General features: G+C 43.6%; 2 protein-coding genes across 2 annotated transcripts in view; both read left to right on the top strand.

Moving 5' to 3' along the window:
• The window catches only part of ZGRF1 (zinc finger GRF-type containing 1), a 46216-nt gene extending 37468 nt beyond the window's left edge, over positions 1 to 8748 (top strand). Inside the window, exons 28-29 of the mRNA XM_029913509.1 lie at positions 3122 to 3383; positions 8600 to 8748. Of these exons, the coding sequence (XP_029769369.1) occupies positions 3122 to 3383; positions 8600 to 8748 (411 nt within the window). The remainder of the gene's footprint in view (positions 1 to 3121; positions 3384 to 8599) is intronic.
• Positions 8749 to 21152: 12404 nt separating this feature from the next.
• Positions 21153 to 21884, top strand: NEUROG2 (neurogenin 2). The gene has a single exon (XM_024216960.1). The coding sequence runs from the start codon at positions 21153 to 21155 to the stop codon at positions 21882 to 21884; it is 732 nt and encodes a 243-aa protein (XP_024072728.1).
• The last annotated feature ends 2733 nt before the right edge of the window (positions 21885 to 24617 follow it).

Below are 24617 nucleotides of genomic sequence, written 5' to 3'. Positions count from 1 at the left end.
AAGGCTTTTGTGTGTGCTCTTTGTTTTAAGGGGTGGTTCGCTCTTGGGACTGAGAGGGACCAGACATCAATCCAGGTTCTCCCCATCTTTCTAAACAAGTCTCTCCTATTTCAAACTAGTAAGTAAAAGACAGGCAAGGCGTCTTAGATTTACTTTGTTTTCTCAACTTGTAAATGTACCTTTTTACCAGAGTGTGTATCTTTGTTTGCTGTACTTTGAACCTAAGACAGAGGGGGGTCCTCTGAGCTCTTTAAGTTTGATTACCCTGTAAAGCTATTTTCCATACTGATTTTACAGAGATGATTTTTACCTTTTTCTTTAATTAAAAGCCTTCTTTTTTAAGAACCAGATTGATTTCTCCTTGTTTTAAGATCCAAGGGGGTTTGGATCTGTATTCACCAGGAGTTGGTGAAAGGAGGGTGGGAGGAAGGAGGGGGGGATGGTTAATTTCTCCTTGTTTTAAGATCCAAAGGGGTTTGGATCTGTGTTCACCAGGGAATTGGTGAAAGGTTTCTCAAGGCTTCCCAGGGAGGGAATTCTTGTGATGGTGGCAGCGGACCAAAGCTAAGCTGGTAGATAAGCTTAGAAGTTTTCATGCAGGCCCCTACATTTGAACCCTAAAGTTCAAAGTGGGGATACAGCCTTGACAGAAGCTAATTGAATTCTTTGCATGAGTCTTCACTGCAGAGATGTGGGGGAGATTCACACACCAGAGCCATTCTTTTTAGGTGACAAATCTGAGGAACTGTCCCAGATTGAGGAGTCAATAGAAGTGGTTTTGGAACAAATTGATAAATTCACCAGTAATAAATCACCAGAAACAGATGGTATTCACCCAAGAGTTCTGAAGGAACTCAAATATGAAATTGCAGAATGACTAATATAATGGTGATGTTTAAAACTGGCTCCAGAGGCTGGTAAGCATGACAGGCTGGTAAGCCTAATTTCAGTACCAGGCAAATGTGGTTAAAATTATAGTAAAGAACAGAATTATCAGACACACAGATGACCACAGTATGTTGGGAAAAAGTCAACACTGCTTTTTCTAAAGGGAAATTATGCCTCAGTCTATTAGAATTATTTTAGTATGTCAACAAGCATGTGGACAATGGTGATCCAGTTGATATAATATACAGAAAACCTTTGTCAAGGCCCCTCACCAAAGGCTCTTAAGCAAACTAAGCAGTCATGGGATAAGAGGGAAGGTCCTGTCATAGATCAATAACTGGTTAAAAGATAGGAAACAAAGGGGAGGAATAAATGGTCAGTTTTCACAGTGGAGAGAGGTAAATAGAAGGGTTCCCCCCAAAGATCTGTACTGGGACCTGTGCTATTCAACATATTAATAAATGATCTGGAAAAGGGGATGAACAATGAGGTGGCAAAATTTGCAGACAATACAAAACTACTCAAAACTGTTAAGTCCAAAAAGACTGCAAAGAGTTACAAAGGGATCTCATGACACTGAGTGACTGGGCAACAAAATGGCAGATGGAATTAATGTTGATAAGTACAAAGTAATTTACATTGGAAAGAATAATCCAACTATGCATACAAAATGATGGGATCTAAATTAGCTCAAGAAAGAGATCTTGGAGTCATTGTGGATAGTTCTCTGAAAACATCTGCTCAGTGTGCAGCAGCAGTCAAAAAAGCTAACAATGCTAGAAACCATTAGGAAAGGGATAGGTAATAAAACAGAAAATATCATGATATCAATATCTAAATCCATTGTACGCCCACACCTTGAATACAATGTGCAGTTCTGGTCACCTTGTCTCATTAAAAAGAGACATTAGAATTGGAACAAGTACAGAAAAGGGCAACAAAAGTGATTAGGGGTATGGAACAGCTTTCCTATGAGGAGAAATTTAAAAGACTGTGACTGTTCAACTTAGAAAAGAGACGACAAAGGGAGGAAGTGATAGAGGTCTATAAAATCATGAATGGTGTGGAGAAAGTTACAGGAAAGTGTTATTTACCCCTTCACATAACACTGCAACTGGGGATCACTTGATTAAATTAATAAACAATAGGTTTAAAACAAAGGGAAATACTTCTTCGCACAGTCAGCCTGTGGAACTTTATTGCCAGGGATGTTGTGATGGCCACAAGTATAACTGGGATCAAAAAAGAATTAGAAAAGTTCATGGAGGATAGGTCCATCAGTGGCTATTAGCTAAGATGTTCAGGTACCCAACCCCATGCTCTGAGTGTTCCTAAACCTTCACCTGCCAGAAGCTGGGACTGGACAACTGAAATTGCCCTGTTCTGTTCATTCCCTCTAAAGCAGCTTGCACTGGCCAATCTCAGAGGACAGGATACTGACCCTGTATGGCTGTCCTTAAGAAGTTGCAATAAAGCATTTTTCTTCATAATTTAAGTTTCTATTCTTTATTAAAAATTGTTAATGTATATATAGTTTTGTTTCTTCCAAAAGAACAAATCTTGTGCTAAACAGTCTTTCTTTGAACTGAGCAATCTGGATTTTATCCTGGTGGACTCAAAAGTGAAGAAGGAGCGCTAAATAACATTTGATCATAGATAGACCAAAGTTTGCATTTACTTTGCTGTTAAACACATTTACAGCAATTTGCATAACTTTGTTAATAGACAAATCAGAAGGATTGTGTTAATTCATACAGCTGAGATTCACTGTCTCAGAAGTTTGGTTCATTCCCTCTCCCCAGCGTAATCAGGGTTATAGAAAACTGACTGATAATACATCAGAACCTCTCTAATTTTAATTAATGGATGGGAAGCCCATTGTGAATTGATGTGTATGCCAGGAATGGAATCATTTTGTCTAACATGATGCTCTCTATTTAGCAAATGAGGATTTGTATGTCATATGTACCTGTCACTCTGTCCTCACAAAGTCTTATGTAGGGCTCTCCGGTTGCCAGGAAGGAACGCTGTTCCTCATTAGATGTATGGATGTTGTGTCAGGGATAGACTCAGTGCAAAATTTTGTGTTTACACTTGATGGAGGTACTCCTGTAATATATAATCAACAGAGTTGCTAGTCTGTTTAATGTATTTTTATTGGAGATGTGAGTGTGACTATGTAACTAGTATATTTAGAAACCAATGACTCTCCACCATCTTCATTTGTCCACAGATTTCTAATTTACTTAGTGCTGTCCACTCGGATGCTCTTGAGATTAAAGCTGTCCAAGTGTCTACTGTAGATGCATTCCAAGGAGCAGAAAAGGAAATCATTGTTTTGTCATGTGTGAGAACAAGACAAGTTGGGTTCATAGACTCAGGAAAGAGAATGAATGTGGCTCTGACAAGAGGAAAAAGGCATTTGTTGATTGTGGGAAATCTAGCCTGTTTGAGTAAGAACAAACTATGGGGACGCGTGATTCACCACTGTGAAGGTAAAAATTAATATTTTTCATTTTAAAACCACCTCTTATTTGGAATAGTTTTTTTTCCTGGCTGTAATAAAACTATATTGCATCTTATTTAAATGTCTACAGCTTATCTGCAAACAGTTACTGGTGCTTAGCAGCCTGTAATCAGTGTGCGAGTATGAGGCTGCTCTTTCTTTTCCTGATATCATCAGGTAGCCAACAAGTTAAAAAAAAAAAAGAGTATTAACAGCTAGCTCCTCTAATGAAGCAGCTCCCATCTTCTCATTGGTCTTCTCTACCCTATAACAATCAGATCACTTAGTCAAGTCAGGTGAAAAGAGGAAGTGAAATCGTCAAGAAGTGAGGTCCACCAAATAGCCCAGCACCAGGCAACCCTCATAGCCTATGGATGTACAGCTGAAACCCAGCACAAGGTATAATATGGGTAGGGGCCTGAAGTCCTTACAGACCCTGCAGTTCAAACCTCAGCCCTGTCCACCTCTTGAATTTGACCTTTCAGCCATCAGTCCCTCCTCTCAGCTCTCTCTTATATTGATAACTTGTCCATCTTCCCTCCCTTACTCACTGAAATCTCTCCTTTTGGCAATTAAAGCTCTTCTCCCCTCCAACACAACAAGCAGCATAATTAGAGCTAGAACTTGCAGCTTTCCTCTTTGGTTATATTCCCCGTCTTCCCTCTAAAACTTTTTTTCAAAATCTACAGTCAGGGAATTAGTAATGAAAAGGGAGCTTCCTACCCAAGAGTCTACTCCAGTTCCTTGGGGGGGGAGGGAGGAGGGCAGAGGAAGAGGGTCATAAAGAAGGAGCCACACCCTCCTGTGGACATGGAGACTGTAAGACAGTTTGTCACAGAGGAATCAGAAGTTCTGGTAGATAGAAGCATTTTTTTCTGGCCTGGATTGCTCTATGAAAGACACCATGGACCAGGTGCCCAGGAAGTGATTACATCCAGAGGGAAAAATCTGTAGAGTGTTTCCCCTCTCCAGGAATATATGGAATAAATCAAAGGAATTCTGGGAGAAGTCAAATGCCAAAATTTCAATCCCTAAAGCAATCTAGAGGCTATCCCAGAAATATCTGGGATTCTAGTGAATATTCACCTGAGTCACAAAGCCACCTTGGTGGCTAAGGGTTCCACTTCCCTAAATGATCCTTGTTTCTGGAAGCTAATGGATAGTTTTTGGGGAAACCCTCAACTCCTTGGTGAGAATATTTCTTGCCAGCTCAGTGATGTTCCGCTGCTTCCAAATTTTTGATTGGATGGATGCCCTTCAGTGTGACTGGGACCGTTCAACACCATCTGAGGAGCAAGTGAAATACTGTTCGTTTCACCTCACCCTGCAACATGGGATGATGAGCAGATGCTGCAGAACTAGCTATTCCAGCTCTGTGCCAGCAGTGCGTTCCCCCCTTTGTCAGGGATAGTCTTCGGCTGCCTGCCAGCATTACAATGAAATCTAGTTTGTTTATTTAACAAGGCATAGAGTAACAAGTAGAAGTATTGAGAAAAAGTGGTTACATACAAAATAGTAACATGCATTCTAGAGCCTACACTTAATTGACAAGATGCTCTCAAGATATGAGAGTATTACTCACCCAAAATCCTTGCAGCCCTTTACAGCCAGCCTGGCTGTAACTCTCCTTTCATCAGACACAAACACTTTGTTTGCCACCTCGCTGAAGGATCAAGTGTATCTCTCTGCCCTCCAAGATGTACCAGACCAATTCTTTGTCTTTATTCATAAACAGGACACCCCCCTCCTGTTTATTCCTGTAGATTTCCTCTCTTGTACATTTTGATGTCTTTCAGTTTGAACCTGGCTCAGTATCCAAATAGGCATGCAGTGTGAGGCAGACAATACACAAATGGCCAGCCAGGGAGATAGGTGTCCTACCTGAATGGAACATTTCTGAAGTTTGTCATCTCCTGTGAGCTGCCTTAACTCTAAGACTTTAAGAACATAATATTTTAGGTGTTATGTGTCTATATAGAAAATTATCTATACATACATTTCACAGTGATTATGATGACCAGTGGAGACCTCACATGCCACCCTTTGGTGAACAATTATGCAGCTATTGGATCCAGGGGATTCTTATAAAGCCGTTGGCACCCTGTGTGCCCTCTGCCAATTAGCATCAAGGGCTCCCTGGGTCAGACTTTCCTCCTGCGACTCATTTTTGTTGTTAAGGGGCTACACATCTTAATGAATACATCTTCTGCATCCTCTTGGCTAATCCTTCACAGGTCCCTCCTTCCTACAACATATACAGTTCGGGAAACACTGTTGTAGGTCTTTATTATACTTCCCCTCCTTTCTTACATGTTTTGAGCTGTGAAATATTTAAAGATAAATGAAGACAGTTGGCAGTTTTTCAAAGAGACTTTATTAAGGGCACAAGAGCAAACTGTCCCACTGCGTAGGAAAGATAGGAAGTATGGCAAGAGACCATCCTGACTTAACCAGGAGATCTTCCATGATCTAAAACTCAAAAAAGAGTCCTACAAAAAGTGGAAACTCGGTCAAATTACAAAGGATGAATATAAACAAACACCACAAGGGACAAAATTAGAAAAGCCAAGGCACAAAACGAGATCAAACTAGCTAGGGACATAAAAGGAAACAAGAAAATATTCTACAAATACATTAGAAACAAGAAGACGACTAAGGACAGGGTAGGCCCATTACTCAATGATGGGGGAAAGACAATAACAGAAAGTGTGGAAATGGCAGAGGTACTTAATGACTTCTTTGTTTTGGTTTTCACCAAGAAGGTTGGTGGTGATTGGACGTCTAACATAGTGAATGCCAGTGAAAATGAGGTAGGATCAGAGTCTAAAATAGGGAAAGAACAAGTCAAAAATTACTTAGACAAGTTAGATGTCTTCAAATCACCAGGACCTGATGAAATGCATCATAGAATACTCAAGGAGCTGACTGAGGAGATAGCTGAGCCATTAGCAATAATCTTTGAAAAGTCATGGAAGACAGGAGACAATCCAGAAGACTGGCACTATATTTGCCCTTTTCCAATCTATAAAAAGGGAAATAAGGACAACCTGGGGAATTACAGACCAGTCAGATTAACTTCTGTACCCAGAAAGATAATGGAGCAAATAATTAAACAATCAATTTGCAAACACCTAGAAGATAATAAGGTGATAAATAACAGTCAGCATGGATTTGTCAAGAACAAATTGTGTCAAACCAACCTGATAGCTTTCTTTGACAGGGTAACAAGCCTTGTGGATAGGGGGGGAAGTGGTAGATGTGGTATATCTTGACTTTAGTAAGGCTTTTGATACTGTCTCGCATGACATTCTCATAAACAAACTAGGGAATTACAACCTAGGTGGAGCTACTATAAGGTAGGTGCATAACTGGTTGGAAAATCGTTCCCAGAGAGTAGTTATCAGTGGTTCACAGCCATGCTGGAGAGGCATAACAAGTGGGGTCCTGCAGAGATCGATTCTGGGTCCAGTTCTGTTCAATATCTTCATCAATGATTTAGATAATGACATAGGGATACACTTATAAAGTTTGTGGACGATACCAAGCTGGGAGGGGTGGCAAGTGATTTGGAGAATAGGATTAAAATTCAAAATGATCTGGACAAACTGGAGAAATGGTCTGAAGTAAATAGGATGAAATTCAATAAGGACAAATGCAAAGTACTCCACTTAGGAAGGAACAATCAATCAGTTGCACATATACAAAATGGGAAGTGACTGCCTAGGAAGAAGTACTGCTAAAAGGGATCTAAGGGTCATAGTGGATCACAAGCTAAATATGAGTCAACAGTGTAATGCTGTTGCAAAAAAAGCAAACATCATTCTGGGATGTATTAGCAGGAGTATTGTAAGCAAGACACGAAAAGTAATTCTTCCGCTCTACTCCACGCTCATTAGGCCTCAACTAGAGTATTGTGGCCAATTCTGGGCGCCACATTTCAGGAAAGATGTGGACAAATTGGAGAAAGTCCAGAGAAGAGCAACAAAAATTATTAAAGGTCTAGAAAACATGACCTATGAAGGAAGATTGAAAAAAATTGGGTTTGTTTAGTCTGGAGAAGAGAAGACTGAGAGGGACACAACTGTTTTCAAGTACATAAAAGATTGTTACAAGGAGGAGGGAGAAAAATTGTTCTTAACCTCTGAGGATAGGACAAGAAGCAATGGGCTTAAATTGCAGCAAGGGTGGTTTAGGTTGGACGTTAGGAAAAACTTCCTAATTGTCAGAGTGGTTAAGCACTGGAATAAATTGCCTAGGGAGATTGTGGAATCTCCATCATTGGGGATTTTTAAGAGCAGGTTGGACAAACACCTGTCAGGGATGGTCTAGATAATACTTTGTCCTGCCTTGAGTGCAGGGGACTGGACTAGATGACCTCTCGAGGTCCCTTCCAGTTCTATGATTCTGTGTTGACGTCTGAAATATCATTGGCATCTGAGTTAGTCCCAATAAAATAAAGGAGGCGGTTCACACCTCAAAGCTATTGTTTCAGACTCTCTGCAAACTCAGTCAGACATTACTGAATCAGTTATAGGCCATGTTTACACTATGGGGACTATAGTGGCATAACTCCGGTAGTGTAGATGCAGCCTACAGCAATGGAAAGGGTTTTTGCTGTCTCTGTAGGAATATCACCTCCTAGATGACGGTAACTAGGTCAACTGAAACATTCTCCCATCAATTTTGCTGTGTGTCCTCCAGGGGTTGGGTTGGCATAGCTACAGCACTCCGATGTGGATTTTTCACACCCCTGAGCACCATAGACCAGGCCATATTCCCATCCTCATGTCTTTAAAGTTCCCCTTGGAACCATAACAGCCAGAGACTTTATTAAATGAAAACTGAGACTCTAAAGTACAACTGACACTCTCAGGTCAGCTTTTGTACATCCATATGTGGGGCACACTGCACACCTTGAGAAACAGTGAGTTATCATGTTAGGAGGTGCTACAGGTAGGAGCTGCTGCAAGAGAAGAATTGGATGCCAAAGCTCTACCCACTAAATTAGTTAACTGCCTGTTGACATTAGAGGAAGAGCCCCATTGATTTATAATGGTTAGGCTCCTCGCAGAAATCCAGTTTTCAAGGTTAGAGAAACATTTCCTTTTGGTGTGTTTTGGGAATTAGATATTTTCATCATGACAATATGATTATATGATGGAGGTTGCAAAATAAGATGTAATTGTCCTGTATGACTGCTTTTAGGCAGAGAGAATGGATTGCAACATGTAAGCCAGTATGAGCAACAACTGAACAACATTCTTAAATATTACTTGGAGAAAAAGAAAGAAGAAGAAAAGAATAAGCAAAAGAAAGAAATAAAAAAATCTCTTTCACAGCAGGAAAAGGTATAGAAATTATGTACTTTTCTATGTAACACCAAATAATATTTTAAAATAGATAGTATAATATAATAAATAAGCACTTGTAACATATAATTTTGTTATATCCCAGTGCCTGGATACCTCTGTATTTACTCCATATATGCACCACTAAAATAAGTACATCTAATTGCTTGATAACTGAAGTCCTTAAATTTAAGAGACACTGCATTGTGTCTCTCTCATAACTCCCTGGTTTAGATGATAGATCTAATTTAAAAATGCTCTGGGAGTGATCCTGGGAATTACAGGCCAGTAGTAAGCCTTATATCTATAACAGCAAATTGGTTGAAACAATAATTACAAACAGAATAATAAAACACCTGGAACATCAGATATGGTCTAACCAGCACAGTTTCTGCAAAGAAAATTTTGTCTCAGTAATCTATTAGAATTCTTTGAATATGTCAGCGAGTAGTGAACAGAAGAGAAAAGTTGACACTTACTTTAGACTTTCAAAAGGCCTATGACAATCTCTCAGATTTTTAGAGACTACTCAAAAACTAAGTAGTTTTAGAAGAAAAATAGAGGCAGGAAACAAGAAGTAGGAATAAATCTATTAATAGGCGCAAAAGTTTCATACAAGGGTGCCTCAAGGTTCTGTACTAGGTCCAGTGTTGTTTAATATATTTAACAACAATCAAGAAAGGGAGAGTTGAAGCAGTGAGGTAGCAAAATTTGCAGATCACACAAAATGTTATGTGCTAGTCAAGTCCAAGGAAGACAGAGAACTCCATAGTGACCTACTATAGGTAGGTGAATGGGCAACACAATGGCAGATGAAATTCAGTGTTGATGATTGAAAATTAATGCACATTGGAAGAGGAAATTTGAATTACTCATACACCATACAGGTTCTAAATTAACTCTATTAGCTCAGGAAAGGGACATGAGCATAATTGTGGACAGCTCAATGAGACCTTTACTCAATGTGCAGCTGCAGTCGGAAAAAAATAAAAAACAAATAAGATGTTAGGATGCATGAGGAATGGAATGAAGAATAAGATGGAAAAATATTATAATGACATTATGTGAAGTAGTGGTACCGCTTCCTTTGGAATACTGTGTGCAGTACTGGCCATCCCATCTCAAACAACATATCACAGAATTATAAGGGTCTCTCCAGCTCCAGGCAAAAACCTGCAGCTCCACTGCTCCGCGCTCCAGCTCCGGGCTCCGCTCCAACGCCCTGGCTCAGAGAAAGGTATGGGAATGATTAAGGCTATGGAGGAAGCCTCTGTGGAAGGTAGAAATTCCACCTTATACAGTAACTCCTCACTTAAAGTCGTCCCGGTTAACGTTGTTTCATTGTTACGTTGCTGATCAATTAGGGAACATGCTCGTTTAAAATTGTGCAATGCTCCCTTCTAAGGTCGTTTGGCAGCCGCCTGCTTTGTCTACTGCTTGCAGGAAGAGCAGCCTGTTGCAGCTAACTGGTGGGGGCTTGGAACCAGGGTGGACCGGCAGCCCCCATCAGCTCCCCGCTCCCCTAAGTTCCCTGGGCTGCAGCTGCCCAGCAGGCTAGCAATTGCAGCTGTCCCTCCCCCCACTGCCATGTGCTGCTTCTGCCCTCTGCCTTGGAGCTTCTCCTCAAGACTCCTGCTTGCTGTGCTGGGGGGAGGGAAGGAAGAGGGGGGCTAATGTCAGGGTGTCCCCCTCCCCCCTGCTCCTGCACCCCGCTTACCCCATCTTCCATAGAGCAGGGGGGGACACACCAGGGCTCAGGACGAAGGGAGCTTGCAGCAGCTGCGGTCTCAGCAAGCTGATCTAATTAACAAGGGAGTGTACTTAAAGGGGAAATGCACATATCTCCCTCATTCCTGCTGCCTTGCAGAGTGAGAGAGTTAACCCTCGAGGACTCAGCCAATTGCTAGTTCATCATTTAGCAGTAAGGGAAATATCCCACCCTCTGACTCCTCCACCTCAACCAAGCTTCACAATCATCATCACCATTAACCAGTATTAAATTGTTTGTTTAAAACTTATACTGTGTGTGTGTATAAAATATAGTCTTTTGTCTGGTGAAAAAAAATTCCCTGGAACCTAACCCCCTCATTTACATTAATTCTTATGGGGAAATTGGATTCACTTAACATCGTTTCCCTTAAAGTCACATTTTTCAGGAACATAACTACAACGTTAAGTGAGGAGTTACTGTAGTGTCTAATAAAGTCATTAATAGAGAACCATGTTGCTGTCCTACAGACTCAGTGGAAGCATAGGCTCTTTTATCATGGACCTTGTGGAGTGTCCCTTGATTCTATCAGGAACAAGTGCTCTTGATGCATTGTACGACTCTGCAAAGCATAACTCGATCCATCTGACCAGAGATAGTTTGGCTACCTGGAACCATTGGCACTTCAGATAAAAGGAGATGAACAAGGAGCCCGATCTTATTGTCAGTTTGATGTGCTTGATAGCTCCTTAGGGATCTACAGACATCCTGATTATGCCACGTTTTTTTGTAAGATGCTCTGGCTTTGGACAGAATAATGGGAGGATGCCTTAATGTGAGGCATGGAAAGAGGAGGTCACCTTTGGCAAGGAAGGTTATGTGAATCTTAATACCACCTTGTGATCAGTGTGTGGATAAAACTGCCAACTCTGAGACTCATTAACAGATGTGATAGTGACCAGAAATAGGTTTTGATGGATCAATAGAAGGGAGTGACCGATGTCAATAGTTCAAAAAGGTGGGTGAGGGCTTTCAGCAGCAGTGGTCGGTCCCATTTAGGAAAGATTAGTTAGACCGGCAGTCAGACCAATCTTATAGTCCAGAGAAATCTGGATACTTGAGGATTCCCTGCCAAGGAATCACAGGACCCTGCATGTAAGATACTACTTACGGCTGACATCTGATGCACTGTGGTGCTTGGCTGAAGTCATTTGTCCATACAGTCCTGAAGAAAGTCCAGAAGAGCTGAGATGCCAGGGTCCTTGAGTTTTTTGTTTTGAGCTATATCTTGTCCCGACAAAAGAGTAGGCCTTTACTGATAAATCCTTTCTGGAAGAGAGAAGAGTCCCAATCACTTTGGTAGATAGTCTGAGTAGACTGCCTGGATGGAGAATAGGTGAAGAATAACCAGTCTTACTGGTAGATGCAGTGGGGGTTCTAATGCCAAGAAAACCTCGGTCTACTCAACCAGTATGGAGATAGAACTATCTCACCTTTTGCTGCTTCTCACCTTATCTTCTGAATTCCCTTCCCTAGAAGTAGAAGAGGTGGGACTGTGTAAAGCAGGTCCTGTGGCTATCTCTGTGAGAGAGCATCCGTCCCCCAATCCCTAAAAGCATTTTTCCTGTAGCCATGCTGGAAAATTTAAGATATTACTGCCATCATTCCAGGCTCTAAATACCAGGAAACAAACCATAGCCACCACCTGAATCTATTACATGTGCTGGCAGTCCATCATGAATAATAACATAGGATGGAGTGCTTTTTTACTTTGGGCCAACTCTTGCTTCCAGTGACTTCAAAGGGATTTTTGCTATGATTTAATAAGTGGTTGTTTCACAATCTGATTATCTCATCTTCTTTATGGGCCAGATTATGATACCCTTACTCACATTAAATTGCACCTTTGTTTCCAGTGGGATGTGGGACCACTTGTGGAGTGAAGTGTTAATCATTGTGACTGAGGGTACAAGAATGTAACTTAATGTGTTTTTGGTGTGTGGATAAACATTTTACACACTATTTCAAACAATAATAAAAACGAAAGTGTTTTCACTCTCTGAGAATATGGGTTCTTTCAGCCAATCCTACATTTTGGCTAAGCTTTTATAAAGAGAAAAATGATTTTTTCCCCTCTACTTTTTAAAAATAACCTTTGAAAAGTATTTAATTGATCTTTAGAATTACATCATCATTTAGCATGGCCTGTCTTAGAAGAATTCTTACTTGGCTTATTTGCAAATCCATTGATATAAGACACTGAAGCTTTTTTTTATTTTTTTCCTTCATGAGTAAATGAAACACTCCATGACTCCCGTTAAAAATAAAATCTTTGGTGAGAATTTAAAAAGAAGAATGTGTCTTTAGCCACCCACAAATACTTATTCTTTCTCTTCAGTGCTGCTGTCCACTTGAATGATATGAATACAACTTCATAGCATGCTATTCCATGACAGAGCTGAATGTAAGAGAGGAGACCTGTACATGAGACAAGAAGTCTGGAAACTAACCAGAACAGCCCTTATAAAATGACCAAAAAACAACCAGAGAAGCCTCTTGTAGCTTATTGAAAATATATTTTATCAGAGAATATGTTTAGGCCCCAGGTCTAAGAATGTTTTGTATTGAAAGTGTTAGTTGTTTGGAAATTTTGCTTAGTTAAGATATTCAAGCCATTCTTCCTAGTTTCCGAAACAGCTTGAAACCAGTAACCAGTATTTCTTGTATATCATGTAGAAAGCTTGGTTTTGCAATGTGATTTTATATAATACGCATGTGTTGTTCATTGTACTTGTAAGTTCTTCCAGAGCCTAAAAATGATCTTGTGATTAAAATAAAGATTGTCCACTAGGTGGTGCCAGTGCACTCTTTCTTTCCGCTAGACCAATCTGAATAACTATCCTTTTGAACTATCAAAGGTTTAATAAAGAAAGGTAGTGAAGAAAGAACATTTGAATAATCACACGACATCAGTACAGATAATGACTTAAATCTGATGCAAGTCTGCTGCCAGCAGAAGCTGAAGTGCTGTTCTTTGTGTGTGTGAAGAAACAGAACTGCATTACACAGCCTAAACTTTGCAGCTATCCATTTTCTTAAATTTTAGAGAGAGAGCGAGCACTTCTCGCTATCATATTTGATACGTGTTTCTGGCCCAAGTAGTGATTGAAGACATTAATAAGTGAAGTGTGGAAGAAGAAGAAACAGTAGATGACTGAATAGCTCCTTTAAATTACTGCTGACACCTCTGTTACAGCTCCCTAAAATCTCAATCAACAATCCATTAGAACTCAACAGGAGTAAAACTAAATCCTCGTTTAAGTGTATTTATCCGATCTCTTTTCACTCTTTCAAATGCTAAATCCATTTCAGCATATGCCCCTTCTTTCTCTCGCCTTTCTCTAAAGACTGGCAGCCTATACTACTCTTGTAAATATGAAAGATGCTAATCATATGACATATCACGTCTCAGTCGGAGCCTGGAATAAAGCCTTGAGATTTGGGATCATTGCCTCCAGACAACAGCTTCATCAGCCGGAAAGTTGGTTTTTTTCTCCTTTCCTTCAACTCTCAATCCCTTCTTTGTCTGGGGGAAAATGCAGCCAACTCGAGCCACCCTGGCCATATGGTTCACTCTGTATTTTCTTAGTTGAATTCAGAATTGTTTCTGTGACTTGCGAAGGTGGGTGTTTTTTTAAGTGTGTATAAAGACATAGAAGGAGCTGCTTGTGCTGGGCCTGCTTTGCAGCGCCATTGCATGTTCTTCACGTGTTTATTTCACACCTTCCTTCTCTAGCCAGCTAATTGCTATTACTTTCTCCTCGACTCTGCCTAAGGCCCAACATATAAAAGCAAATAGCGCATCCTTGGTTAGAACACTAACCGAACCGATTCCACCCAGCTTAGCTTGCCCTTTTAATGGCTGAAAATACCGTCTTAGGTTTTTTTTTCCCCCAGGGCTGCGAGTGCACAATGCCAACATGCTCCTATTTGAATGTGTGGCAAGAGTGTAAAATAATACACGTTTCTCAGCAGATCCTTTTTGAAAAAATGGCTTGGGCAAGAGACGCCCAGAAGTATGTGGAATAAGGAAGGATGGCTTTTAAGATCTGTATATATTAGGAGCTGAATGAGGTTGGTGCGCTCAAGTTTGGATAGCCCCCTGCCAAATGTTCTTTCTCTCTCTCCTTACACAAACCCCCAAAAGGCCCTTTCACCAAATCATTAAATTCTACAGAGGTGGTCAAGCTAGCCCTGCTTTTCATGCGTTTGAGAAAGAAAAGGGTCCTTGAAGTTTAGAAGATGCCCAAGGAAAACTCCTTGAATGACATCAAAAGAATGAGTTTCCATAGCTGTTGAAGCACGAGAGCTGTGTAGCTGCACAAAGGCGGGCTGGGGCAGTGGGACTGTCCCACTGCTCTATCCCAGCACAATTGGGTCACTGAAATAGGGAATTAATTACCATTGGAGAGTGGGCAGCCCATTCACCACTGGCTGAGTTTTATTAAACGCCAATATAAATAACAAAACAACTCTTGTGGCTGCACTATTCCTACACGCCAAAGGAAGGATTATGTTGGGGATTAACATCTTAAAGTCTATGAGACTTTCTGACTCAAGGCTCGAAGCTGGTAATCGTATTTGTCTCCTGGTTCAGCGATTAGTGCTCGCTCGCTCTCGCACCTTCGCCTGGCTGGCCAGTGTCCCTTTTGCAGGCACCGGGTTTTTCACACAATCGGCTGTTCTTTTGCCCAGATCTATAGAAAATAATAAGAAAACTGAAGCATGTTCACGCGGGCTCCGGCGTCTTCTCTTCTTCATGGGAAAGGAGGGACCGGCGGCCTTTTTCACAGCACGCAGACACCCTTTGGGGGAGACGGGGGGAGGGCATGGGGCTAAAAATCACTCCGCAGGGCTGCACCTGCCATGCAAATCTGGAAGGGAACAATCGGCCTAAAACGGGGGCACAGCCCCACCGGGGGGCTCTGTGCTAGAGGGAAAAGACGCCTTGAAGCCACAGGGGCAAGGAGGGCTCAGGGTGAAACCCAACCAATGCATTAATCTGGCCCGCTGCTTCATTGCCACAGACACGAAAGGGGGAGGAAAGCGAGTCTTTGGGATTGGGTGGGGGGGTGCCCCGGGCTGACTCTCTCAACACCCGCAATGCCAACAGGAACTGAGTGTCTGCCCTCGCCCCCCACCACTGCCCCCCACAGGAGGAGAGGGGCCGAGAACCGCAGCTAAGTGCCATGGGCTGGCGGCCCCTCACCCTGGCCAGCCCCTTCCTGCAAGCCGCAGCACGTGCAGAGCGCGCCCTAGGTTTTAGCCACAGTACAGCAACATCCCAACACACCCTTGTTCTCCCTCCCGTGAGCACACATGCCCTGTCCCCAGCTCAGGGCCCCGGTCACCTGGCGCAGCAGCGAGCCGTTCATGCTCGCTCGCAACTTGTGAGGTCGAAGCGTGGATGGGCTGGAGCCAAAGGTCCCTCAGCAACACCTACCCTAAACTTTTAGGACTTTTGGGTCGCCTCAGAGTTCAAGCTTCTTATAAGGAACAAAGCCTTTCTAAAGGTCTCTCTCACTCACTCACACGCCAGCTCAGTGCCCTTTATTTCTGGGCTGTGTGATGAGCTTAAATCATTGTGCTCCTGTTTCTTGATCACTGCCTGCTTTGGGCTTTTGTTCCTGCAAAGTAGGCTTGAGCCTGGCAAAGGGGCTGAAGCTGAACAGTTTGACCCTTTGGGGACAGTTCATGCAGTGGACAGTAGGCGATACTTCTTTTCCACCCCCCTGGTGCTATTCAGCGCTCTTTGCATAACAGTTCAGCTTCGTTTCATTCGGCCAATTTTTAGACCACACAAGTGCCTCTTGAATTTAGCTACGTTAAAAGAGTGCTAGAAAGCCTAGCTTAGTACATTGGTCTTTGGTCACGTTTGGCTCAAAATCGAGGCCGAACTGAAATAGCTTTTTGCCATCACGACCTGGCTAAGTTGCTGAACAAGTAGGAGGCTGGGTTAAACGCAACTAGTTTGAAAAACATACGGTCATGCACTTTCCAGTCACTCTTATTGCAGCACTGAAACATTTATGTTCCCGCATTTAAATCACGCAACTGAAATTGTTTTGCTATGAAGTTTCTTTCCTCCAAACTTTTCTTTCCCTGTAGCATCTCCCATAAATATTTGTTTCTGTCAACTAGACACCATGGAGAAAGATTGGGTTTGGACATTTTAAAGGGCCTTTTGATTTGTAATTGTTCTAACAAAACCCCAATACTGTCCATGTCCAGTCTATCACTTTTTACACCAGTGACAAATTTAAATAAATCTCGGTAAATGCGGGGGAGGGAGGGAATCCAGAAATGTGGAACAACAGAGAGTAGGTGACTCTAGTCTGCACTGAAGATTTTTCATAAGGTAGAGAGGAAACTAAGGGCTGTTGCATGGAGTTTCTCTTGGTTTTACTCTTGCATATGGTTAAGAAAGCATGTAGATTTTCCATACTTCTGATTAACAATATTAAAAATATTCATTTAAATCACTTGCCAGATTCGCAGACACTTTCCATTCAGTCCATTAAATTTAGTAACACTTTTGATTTGCAATAAACCAGTCAATATTTTACTCAACTTAAGGGAGCATGTACAAGGACTGTATAGGAAGTCTTTCGCCGGTACCTGAAACTGTATGTATGTGTATTACATTCAATTGAATTTAAATGTAAAACATTTAGAAGGTGACATTAACGCTCAGATTTGGTTTCAGCACTAAAACATGAAAGCTAAAATAACAATGATAAAAAGTATTTTTCACAAAGAAATTCGGGCACACTCATTATGAAGGACCAAATCACGTAGAACCTGGAAATATATCTGTTGAATATGAAGTTAATTGAGCTGCATTGAGTTTTAAGTAAGTACAGTATCTCTGTGTGTGGTATGTGTAATGGTATCAACATCTAGTTTTTAGGTTTCTCTTTGCGTATTATTAGATGTGGGGGGTTTCCTCCCTCCCAAGTTGCAATAATCGTGTTTACAACAATATTCATAGAAATTGATTTTGCACACTATGCTGTGGGCTTCATTTGATTGTATATGTCTTAAGCACAATTCATTTTACGTGTTGGACCGACAAAGACCAAATTTGTTGACCTCCAGGGCATGTTGCAAGGCCTATGTGTTCACTCAAGACTTTTGCCTAAGAGGGTGGTCTAGAGAAAGGGTGGAGGTTTAGTTTTGGTCGTGGACTGACCAGGGTTTTTTGTTTGTTTGTTTGATTTGTTTTGTTTAAGTCCTTTTGAGCGGATATTGTGTCAGTGTGTTATATTTCACATTGGTGTTTTGAAATTGGTGAACATGTGACTCGATAGAACGAATGGCACATTATAAATTAGAAAATAAACACATCGCCAAAAATGCATTTCCGTTCATTCCTCTGAATTTCCCTGCTTTTACAAGGGCGAGGGAAATACAAGGCAAGAGTAGATCTGTCAGGTATGAAGAGGAGTGTATATGAAACATCTCTCTAAAGCTGCAGAAAACCCTCGTTTTCAATCAGTTGTATTGCTTTATTTGTTTATTTCTTTCAGCATGTTGAAACTCTGGCAAAAAAGGCAGATTTAAGATTTTCTTCAGATGTGTATTTTAACATCTTACTACAGTATGTTGTAATAAAAACTATGCATCTCCAATGCACTTTTTTCCCCCCAAATAATTTCCCCCCTTTCTTTTCCCTTTTCTCTTGGTTGGTCTTCAAACACAAAATACAGCATAAATGTACATGAGGCAGATTCCGTCTTAATCTGTCCTCTCTCTTCCCCGTCATAAACTGGCATTAATTTCTAAGTGTAGTGTGTTTAAGACAATTTTTAAAAGCCTTTCCTTTCTTTTTCTCATAGTCATTCTAAAGTTGTTCCGAGTTCGCAAACAATGCTAATCATAACTCGCCTTTTGTTTTATTTTTGTTATTATGTATTTTAGAGCCTTAAACTACACGAATGGACATAGAGCAGAGAAAAAACGTTAGCACAGAAATTTTAAAAAAAGGCTGCAAAAAAATGACGAATCTTGTGCAAACCTGTTGTCATGGATTTATTATTTCCCGTATGTGTCATGAGTTGCCAAGAAAGGTTTCATTTGCTCAGATCCCTCCAGAACAGGAGGTACAGATCTTATCCGCACATGGGCCTTCCAACGATTTCAACAGACCACATTAGCTGCACTTTTCTCCTCCTTTGTACGCCAAGAACTCTTTAGTCTCCTTTCCTTAAAAAAATTTAAATGGTAGCTATTCTGGCAATGGATTCTCTATGTTCTTTTCAAAGTTCCCCCTCTCCTAGCCTGGGTAAATCACTTTCAATGCTATTTATCATCAGAGCTATAGTATGTCATAATTATTTCATTTCAGGACATTTACAGATGCGAATCCTCCCCTACAAATCACCCAGTCCTCCTGGCAATTCTGCTGTTGAAGGATCGCTATCCAATGATCCCGTAGTGTACCCCTAACCCCCTGAATCCGTAGCCACAGTCTCTTTAATCCTCCCTCTTCCAACAACCACACGCGCATCCTCTCACCGGTGTCTTTTGGCTACAGGATTCGAATGCCCTCCGAGGCATAGGGAAACAGAAGGGAGGGATTTGTTTAGGCAAGCAAGCCAGAAGGAAACTATTGGAAGAAGGCAAACGAGGAGCACTGGCTAGCTGAGGGGACTCTGGACAGCTCCTTTCCTCAGGGCAAGTCTACACCTCGTGCGAAACACACTCAGCAAGCTAAACTGGGCACACACGATGAGGAACGGGAATGCAACTCATTCACTGAAGAGCTTGTAGTTATGCCTTGGAGACAAGAGTTCTCCCCCCATACCTCCCCCCCCCACCATGTACCAGATAACTGCACGTGGGCTTCCACGCCCCACACACACACACACACCTCTATTCTGACACAGCCATTGCCCTGCGCCACACCTGCTACCCTTACACACACGCCCCTCCCCAGAAAGGCGTAGATAATCTTGCTCCAGGCTTGCAACCCCCTGTCCAGCAACACAGACACCTTCCTTCTTCAAATCTTTGCACGCGGAGTCTCTCCCCAGACACTCACACATAACCCTACTTCATGCCCTCCACCATGCACAGCTAAAAACCTCCTCCTCCACACCCCCATCCTGTACCACACACTAGAGGTCGTTCTACTCCGCATCTCCCCTCACACCCCTCCAGAACAACCCCCCTCCCCAGCTGAAGATAGTACTACACCACGCCCACAATATTATTTGGATCGACCTATACGGACACACGTGCTTCCCACCATTATATCTTTCAGTTGTCAATGTAGGGTGTAAACTGTGCGGCACAGAATTTCATTGAGTGTCAACCACTGAGCTGCCCTTGTTCTCAGTGGAATCTGATACATCAGCTCAAGCTTCATCTTTTCTATCGGTGCGTCTGTGTGTCCCGGCCTGTACGTCCGTCTCTCTGTGCATTCGAGTCTGCGGGGAGAGGGGACTGGAGGGGGGTTGAGTTTTGGATACTATAGTCCCCCTCCCCTTCGCTGCCCTCCAGCCTAATGAGCTGCTGAAAAGGAGCAGGCTCCAGCGCGCGTGGCTAGCGGGACTCCCTGATTGGCCAGCTGCGCCTCGCGACCCCCATTCATTAATAAATTAGCGGCACGCTCCAACCGAGCGCGAGGCACCAATCACACCGCAGAGCAGCCGGGGCTGCACCACACACTTTATGGGGATCAGATAAAAGAAAGACGGGGGAGGGAGGCAAGGGGTGCAGGGGGCTTTAAAAGAGAGAGAGAAAAAAGAATGAGATGAGTGATGATAAATGAAATGAAAAGAAAGAATAAACCCTGGGAGGGGGAGGGGAAAGCTCAAGGGGCCCCGGGGGTAGATTTGATTGTTTTCTGGGGGGTATATAAGGGGTTTTAAGGAGAGTCGTGTGCCAGACACACAGCCACTGAACCTCAAGCAGCTTCACTTTAACTGGAGTGCCGGGGCGCGTGCCAGCGGCTGGCCCCACCAGGACTCGCTCTCACACACCCCACCAACAAAACACAGGCAGAGGCAGCAGGCAACCGGCCCTTCTTCAACTCCTCTTTGGCAAAGGCAGCTGGACCCCCACCCCCTATAACAGTGGGACCCTCTCCAGGAGAAGGGAGGGGGGGGACACACGCAAATCTGTCCCTGAAGATTGCGGTGAGGGCCAGTGCAGGGAGAGAGCACTCCGCAAAGAGACAAAACATTGTAAAGGGGAGCCAAGTAAGTCACCGAGTCTCTACTTCAAACTTTGCGCAAAAAAACCTCAGTTGCTGAGAGCAAAATATCTTGTGCAAAGTCCGGCCGCTTCTCTCTCCCTGCGTGCCGGCCTGCCCGGCTCCAGCTGTTTTAAAGGGAGAGATGTCAGGTTCTCAGCAGAGAGCAGCCGGGGGTGGGAATGCATCCCTGCGTTCCTATGGCTGCGCTGGCTGCGCGGAGTTGACTTGCGGGGCTAGAGCTAGAGCGGGCGAGGAGGAGAAGTGCCGTAGAGACCGCGGGGACAACGTGTGCGCGGGGGGCAGATCGCAGCGTGTGTCAATAGGCGCATGACAGCTACACGGCCAAGGGTGGGCAGGGAGCAGGGGGGCTGCAGCCCTGTGAGGCCGGGGAGATGCGGGGACATGGTGTGATGATGGGGCTTCTCCCGCTCTCGTTGCAGGATGTTCGTGAAGCCGGAGAGCCTGGAGCTGAAGGCGGAGGGAGAGCTGCTGCTGCTGGGCCCGGCCTCGCCCTGCTCCTCCTCGCTCACCCCGCTCTCCTCCAGCTCGGAGGAAGAGGAGGACGATGAACTCCAGGCGCCCTCGCCGGCCCGCCCGGCGGAGGAGCAGCAGGCGCGGCTGCAGCTGAGCCTGAGGCGGCACGAGTGCAAGCGGCGCTCCGGCCGGGCCCGGGCCGGCTCCCGGGGGACCAAGACAGCCGAGACGGTGCAGAGGATCAAGAAGAGCCGGCGGCTGAAGGCCAACAACCGGGAGCGGAACCGCATGCACAACCTGAACGCGGCGCTGGACGCGCTGCGCGAGGTGCTGCCCACCTTCCCCGAGGACGCCAAGCTCACCAAGATCGAGACGCTGCGCTTCGCGCACAACTACATCTGGGCGCTGACCGAGACCCTGCGCCTGGCCGATCACTGCGGCGCCGCCGGCCTGCCGGGAGCCCTCTTCCCCGAGGCAGTGCTGCTGAGCCCCGGCGGCGCGCCCGCCAGCACCGACAGCAGCCCCTCGCCCGCCTCCTCCTGGAGCTGCACCAACAGCCCCCTGTCCTCCGCCTCCTCCTCCTACAGCTGCACTTTATCTCCCGCCAGCCCGGGCAGCTCCGCCTCGGACATGGACTACTGGCAGCCAGACAAGCACCGCTACGCGCCGCCTCGCCCGCTGGCCAGGGACTTTATTTAACAGCCCACCTCGCCCCGGCGGTGCAGCCAGCCCGGGCCCTGCTGGCGGGGTGGCAGCTCGCGTAGTGCTGGTGCAATAAGGCGCGCGGGGGCTGGAGAGCTGGCGTAGTTCCCAAGCAAGACGGGAGAGAGATGGGGGAAGGTCACAGTGGATCTGACCCAAGCTGGGGTTAGGAACAGCCCCCGCCCCGCAGGGGAACCTCTGGCAGAGATACACGAGGAGGCCGAGCGCATGGAAAGGGCTGCGAACAAGTCGGACGCGCTAAGGGACGGTGGGGCCTGTGAATCTGCCAAGGAAGCGACACTGCGTGATGTGCTCTCGTCACCTTTGATTCTTCACTGACATGTTAATGTATGACGGAAAAGTACTTGCGCAGCTGAACTATAGGGCCGGTAACAATATTAGCCACAGATTTGCAATGCCTGGCATCTGCTTTCTTCCCAGTGCTGCCTCAAGGCTGTGGGAATTTCACCTGTCAAACCAAACTTTTCCTCTCTGATGTGCACTTTGTTCAGTTTCCCAGCTTTGTCACAATGCGTTTTTGTCCCGTCCTTCTCGTTCCTGCTCCCTCCCTTATTTTGCCATCTGTCTCTTATGATTTATAAGGGGGGAAAAGTTGTTTTGTTCGAGGCCCAGGTTAGAAGTCATTGTATAATTTGTAGGCTTTGTAATGATTGAATGCAAGCGTGGAAATTTAGGCTGAACTCTCTATCAAAAGAAAAAAAAATGTAGAGGAAAAGGGGGGGGGAGAATCAGGAGGGAGGATTACCTCATGCATTATTTATCTCGACCCTTTAGGGGACGAGGCACTCCCCCCTTCTTTCAAGAGATTAAAAATAAATCAACAAACTGAAAACCTAAACAGACACGGAGCATTACAGCGATCAGCCACACACGTGTTCACATCTATTTATTATAAAAGAAAGATTTCATGGAAGATATGTATTTTTTGTATATTTCACAGAGTTTATTCTAGTATGTATTTACAGCTGAAGAGCAAAGGGAGTGTTCTTAAATAAAGTATATAATTTTCATAACTTTTGTGTAGCGTTTCTGATTGAAATGTTTACGTATCATCTGGCAGCAAAAAGGGGCGAGTGTCATTTATTGTAATCACGAAAGATTAGGGGGCATTTCTACGACATGCAAAGTGACTTAACTCCCCCCCCCCAAAAGCCAATCCAGCAAAGGAGCTCAGAGTAGGTAGAATAGGATCAGGTGTTATGAATACAAACACTAGGTATATCTGCGTGTTTACATGTAGATAAACACATGACAAAGCGATTGCTGTGCTTAGAGACAACACCCAGAAGAAGCGTGTATAGTTCTCTAGAAAGAGGGGCAAGGTGTAGATGTGAACGAGTAGACCATAAATAGCGAAAAGCTACTTTTAAATAAATAGCTTACGTTTTCGAAATAAAAAGAGTGAAATTAAGTTGCTTTACTCTAAAAATAATTCAACTGGTTTAAGACTTCAGCCGAAATTACATGGTTTTACAAAATTAATGTTAACCCACGCTTGAAGAGAACTTGAAAGGTACAGCTAGAAACATAACGTTAAATCCTCACAGCTTTATTGTGCTCTGGGTCATAAAAATAAATCCACTAGCCTTTACTGTGTATAAATCCAGAGATGTTGTGAAGTTGGGGCTGCTTGGTCAGTTGACTCATGAGGCAACGCTGAGGAAAGCGAGATCAGAGCCCTTGTGCTAAACCTTGCAGTTAATTTAAATTCAGGGAAAGTGTACTGAAGATTCTTGCCCTGCTATTTGCAGTGTCGTTCTACGTGTGGATTGACACAGAAGGGAGTAACGTGACAAATTCTCATCTGTACAAATCCAGTGAGATAAACTGGTTGAAATAGCCGTTTAATCCGATCACTCCCTCAGTTTAAATGGAAAGGGATCTAAAAGTAAATGTATTCGTATGAAGTCGATTCTTCCTCTGTGCCTCTCAGAGGTTTATGATTTTATACCATCACTACTGTTTCCAACGGACACCGAATTTACCAAACGGAGCCTCGCAGGCAATGATCAGGAAGCCATAGATCCCGTTACACACAGCTATTATTTACTCAAAGCATCTGCGCTAGCAACCCGCTCACAACACACAAAACTTCTCTCCGGACTGCATCCTAGGCCAACATCATCTCAGCCCAGGAAATAACAGAAAATTTAGAACAAAATCCTGTTTGTTTTTTGAAGTGACCAGGTGTGCATAATCGTTTGACTTCAGGACTGTTCTGTAACATCGATAGAAGTTAGCTACTTTTTTGTTCACTTCATATATTTTAGTTTAAGGACAAAGTGGGGGAAAGAATCAATTTATCCCAGCTTTTTAAAAATTGCTGCTGGCCACGCACAGGAAATTTTCTTCATCCCAAACAGTGTACTGTATCTAAGTTTTATAACATCGATCCAGTGCGCTGTGAAGGCTCTGGTGGAGGTTTCTAGCGGATCGATGATCCTCAAAGAAAAAACACCCCTAAGACACAGTAACAGCTGCTTGCGTTGTTCTAAGAACGCCATCGTTCTGTATGTTCTCGACAATCACTTATCCCTCATTTAATCACGTCCATTTATTTAATTCACACAAACACACACCAAGGCCTAGCAAGGAACTACCCATTTAAAATCGTTAAATATTAAACGATTCCCTCCCCACTACAATAAACTATTCAAACACACACCAACACGGACCTATAGTCTTCAGTGCTACTGAGCAGGATTTCAG

Source organism: Terrapene carolina, unplaced genomic scaffold (assembly GCF_002925995.2).
Source record: "Terrapene carolina triunguis isolate 2854851 unplaced genomic scaffold, T_m_triunguis-2.0 Scaffold706, whole genome shotgun sequence".
NCBI classification, from domain to species: Eukaryota; Metazoa; Chordata; order Testudines; family Emydidae; genus Terrapene; species Terrapene triunguis.
Note: the sequence above shows the minus strand (reverse complement) of the source record. Positions and strands in the feature narration are given on the sequence as shown.

Excerpts from the sequence above, each read along its gene's own strand:
- NEUROG2 (XM_024216960.1), top strand. The coding sequence starts at position 21,153 with ATGTTCGTGAAGCCGGAGAGCCTGGAGCTGAAGGCGGAGGGAGAGCTG.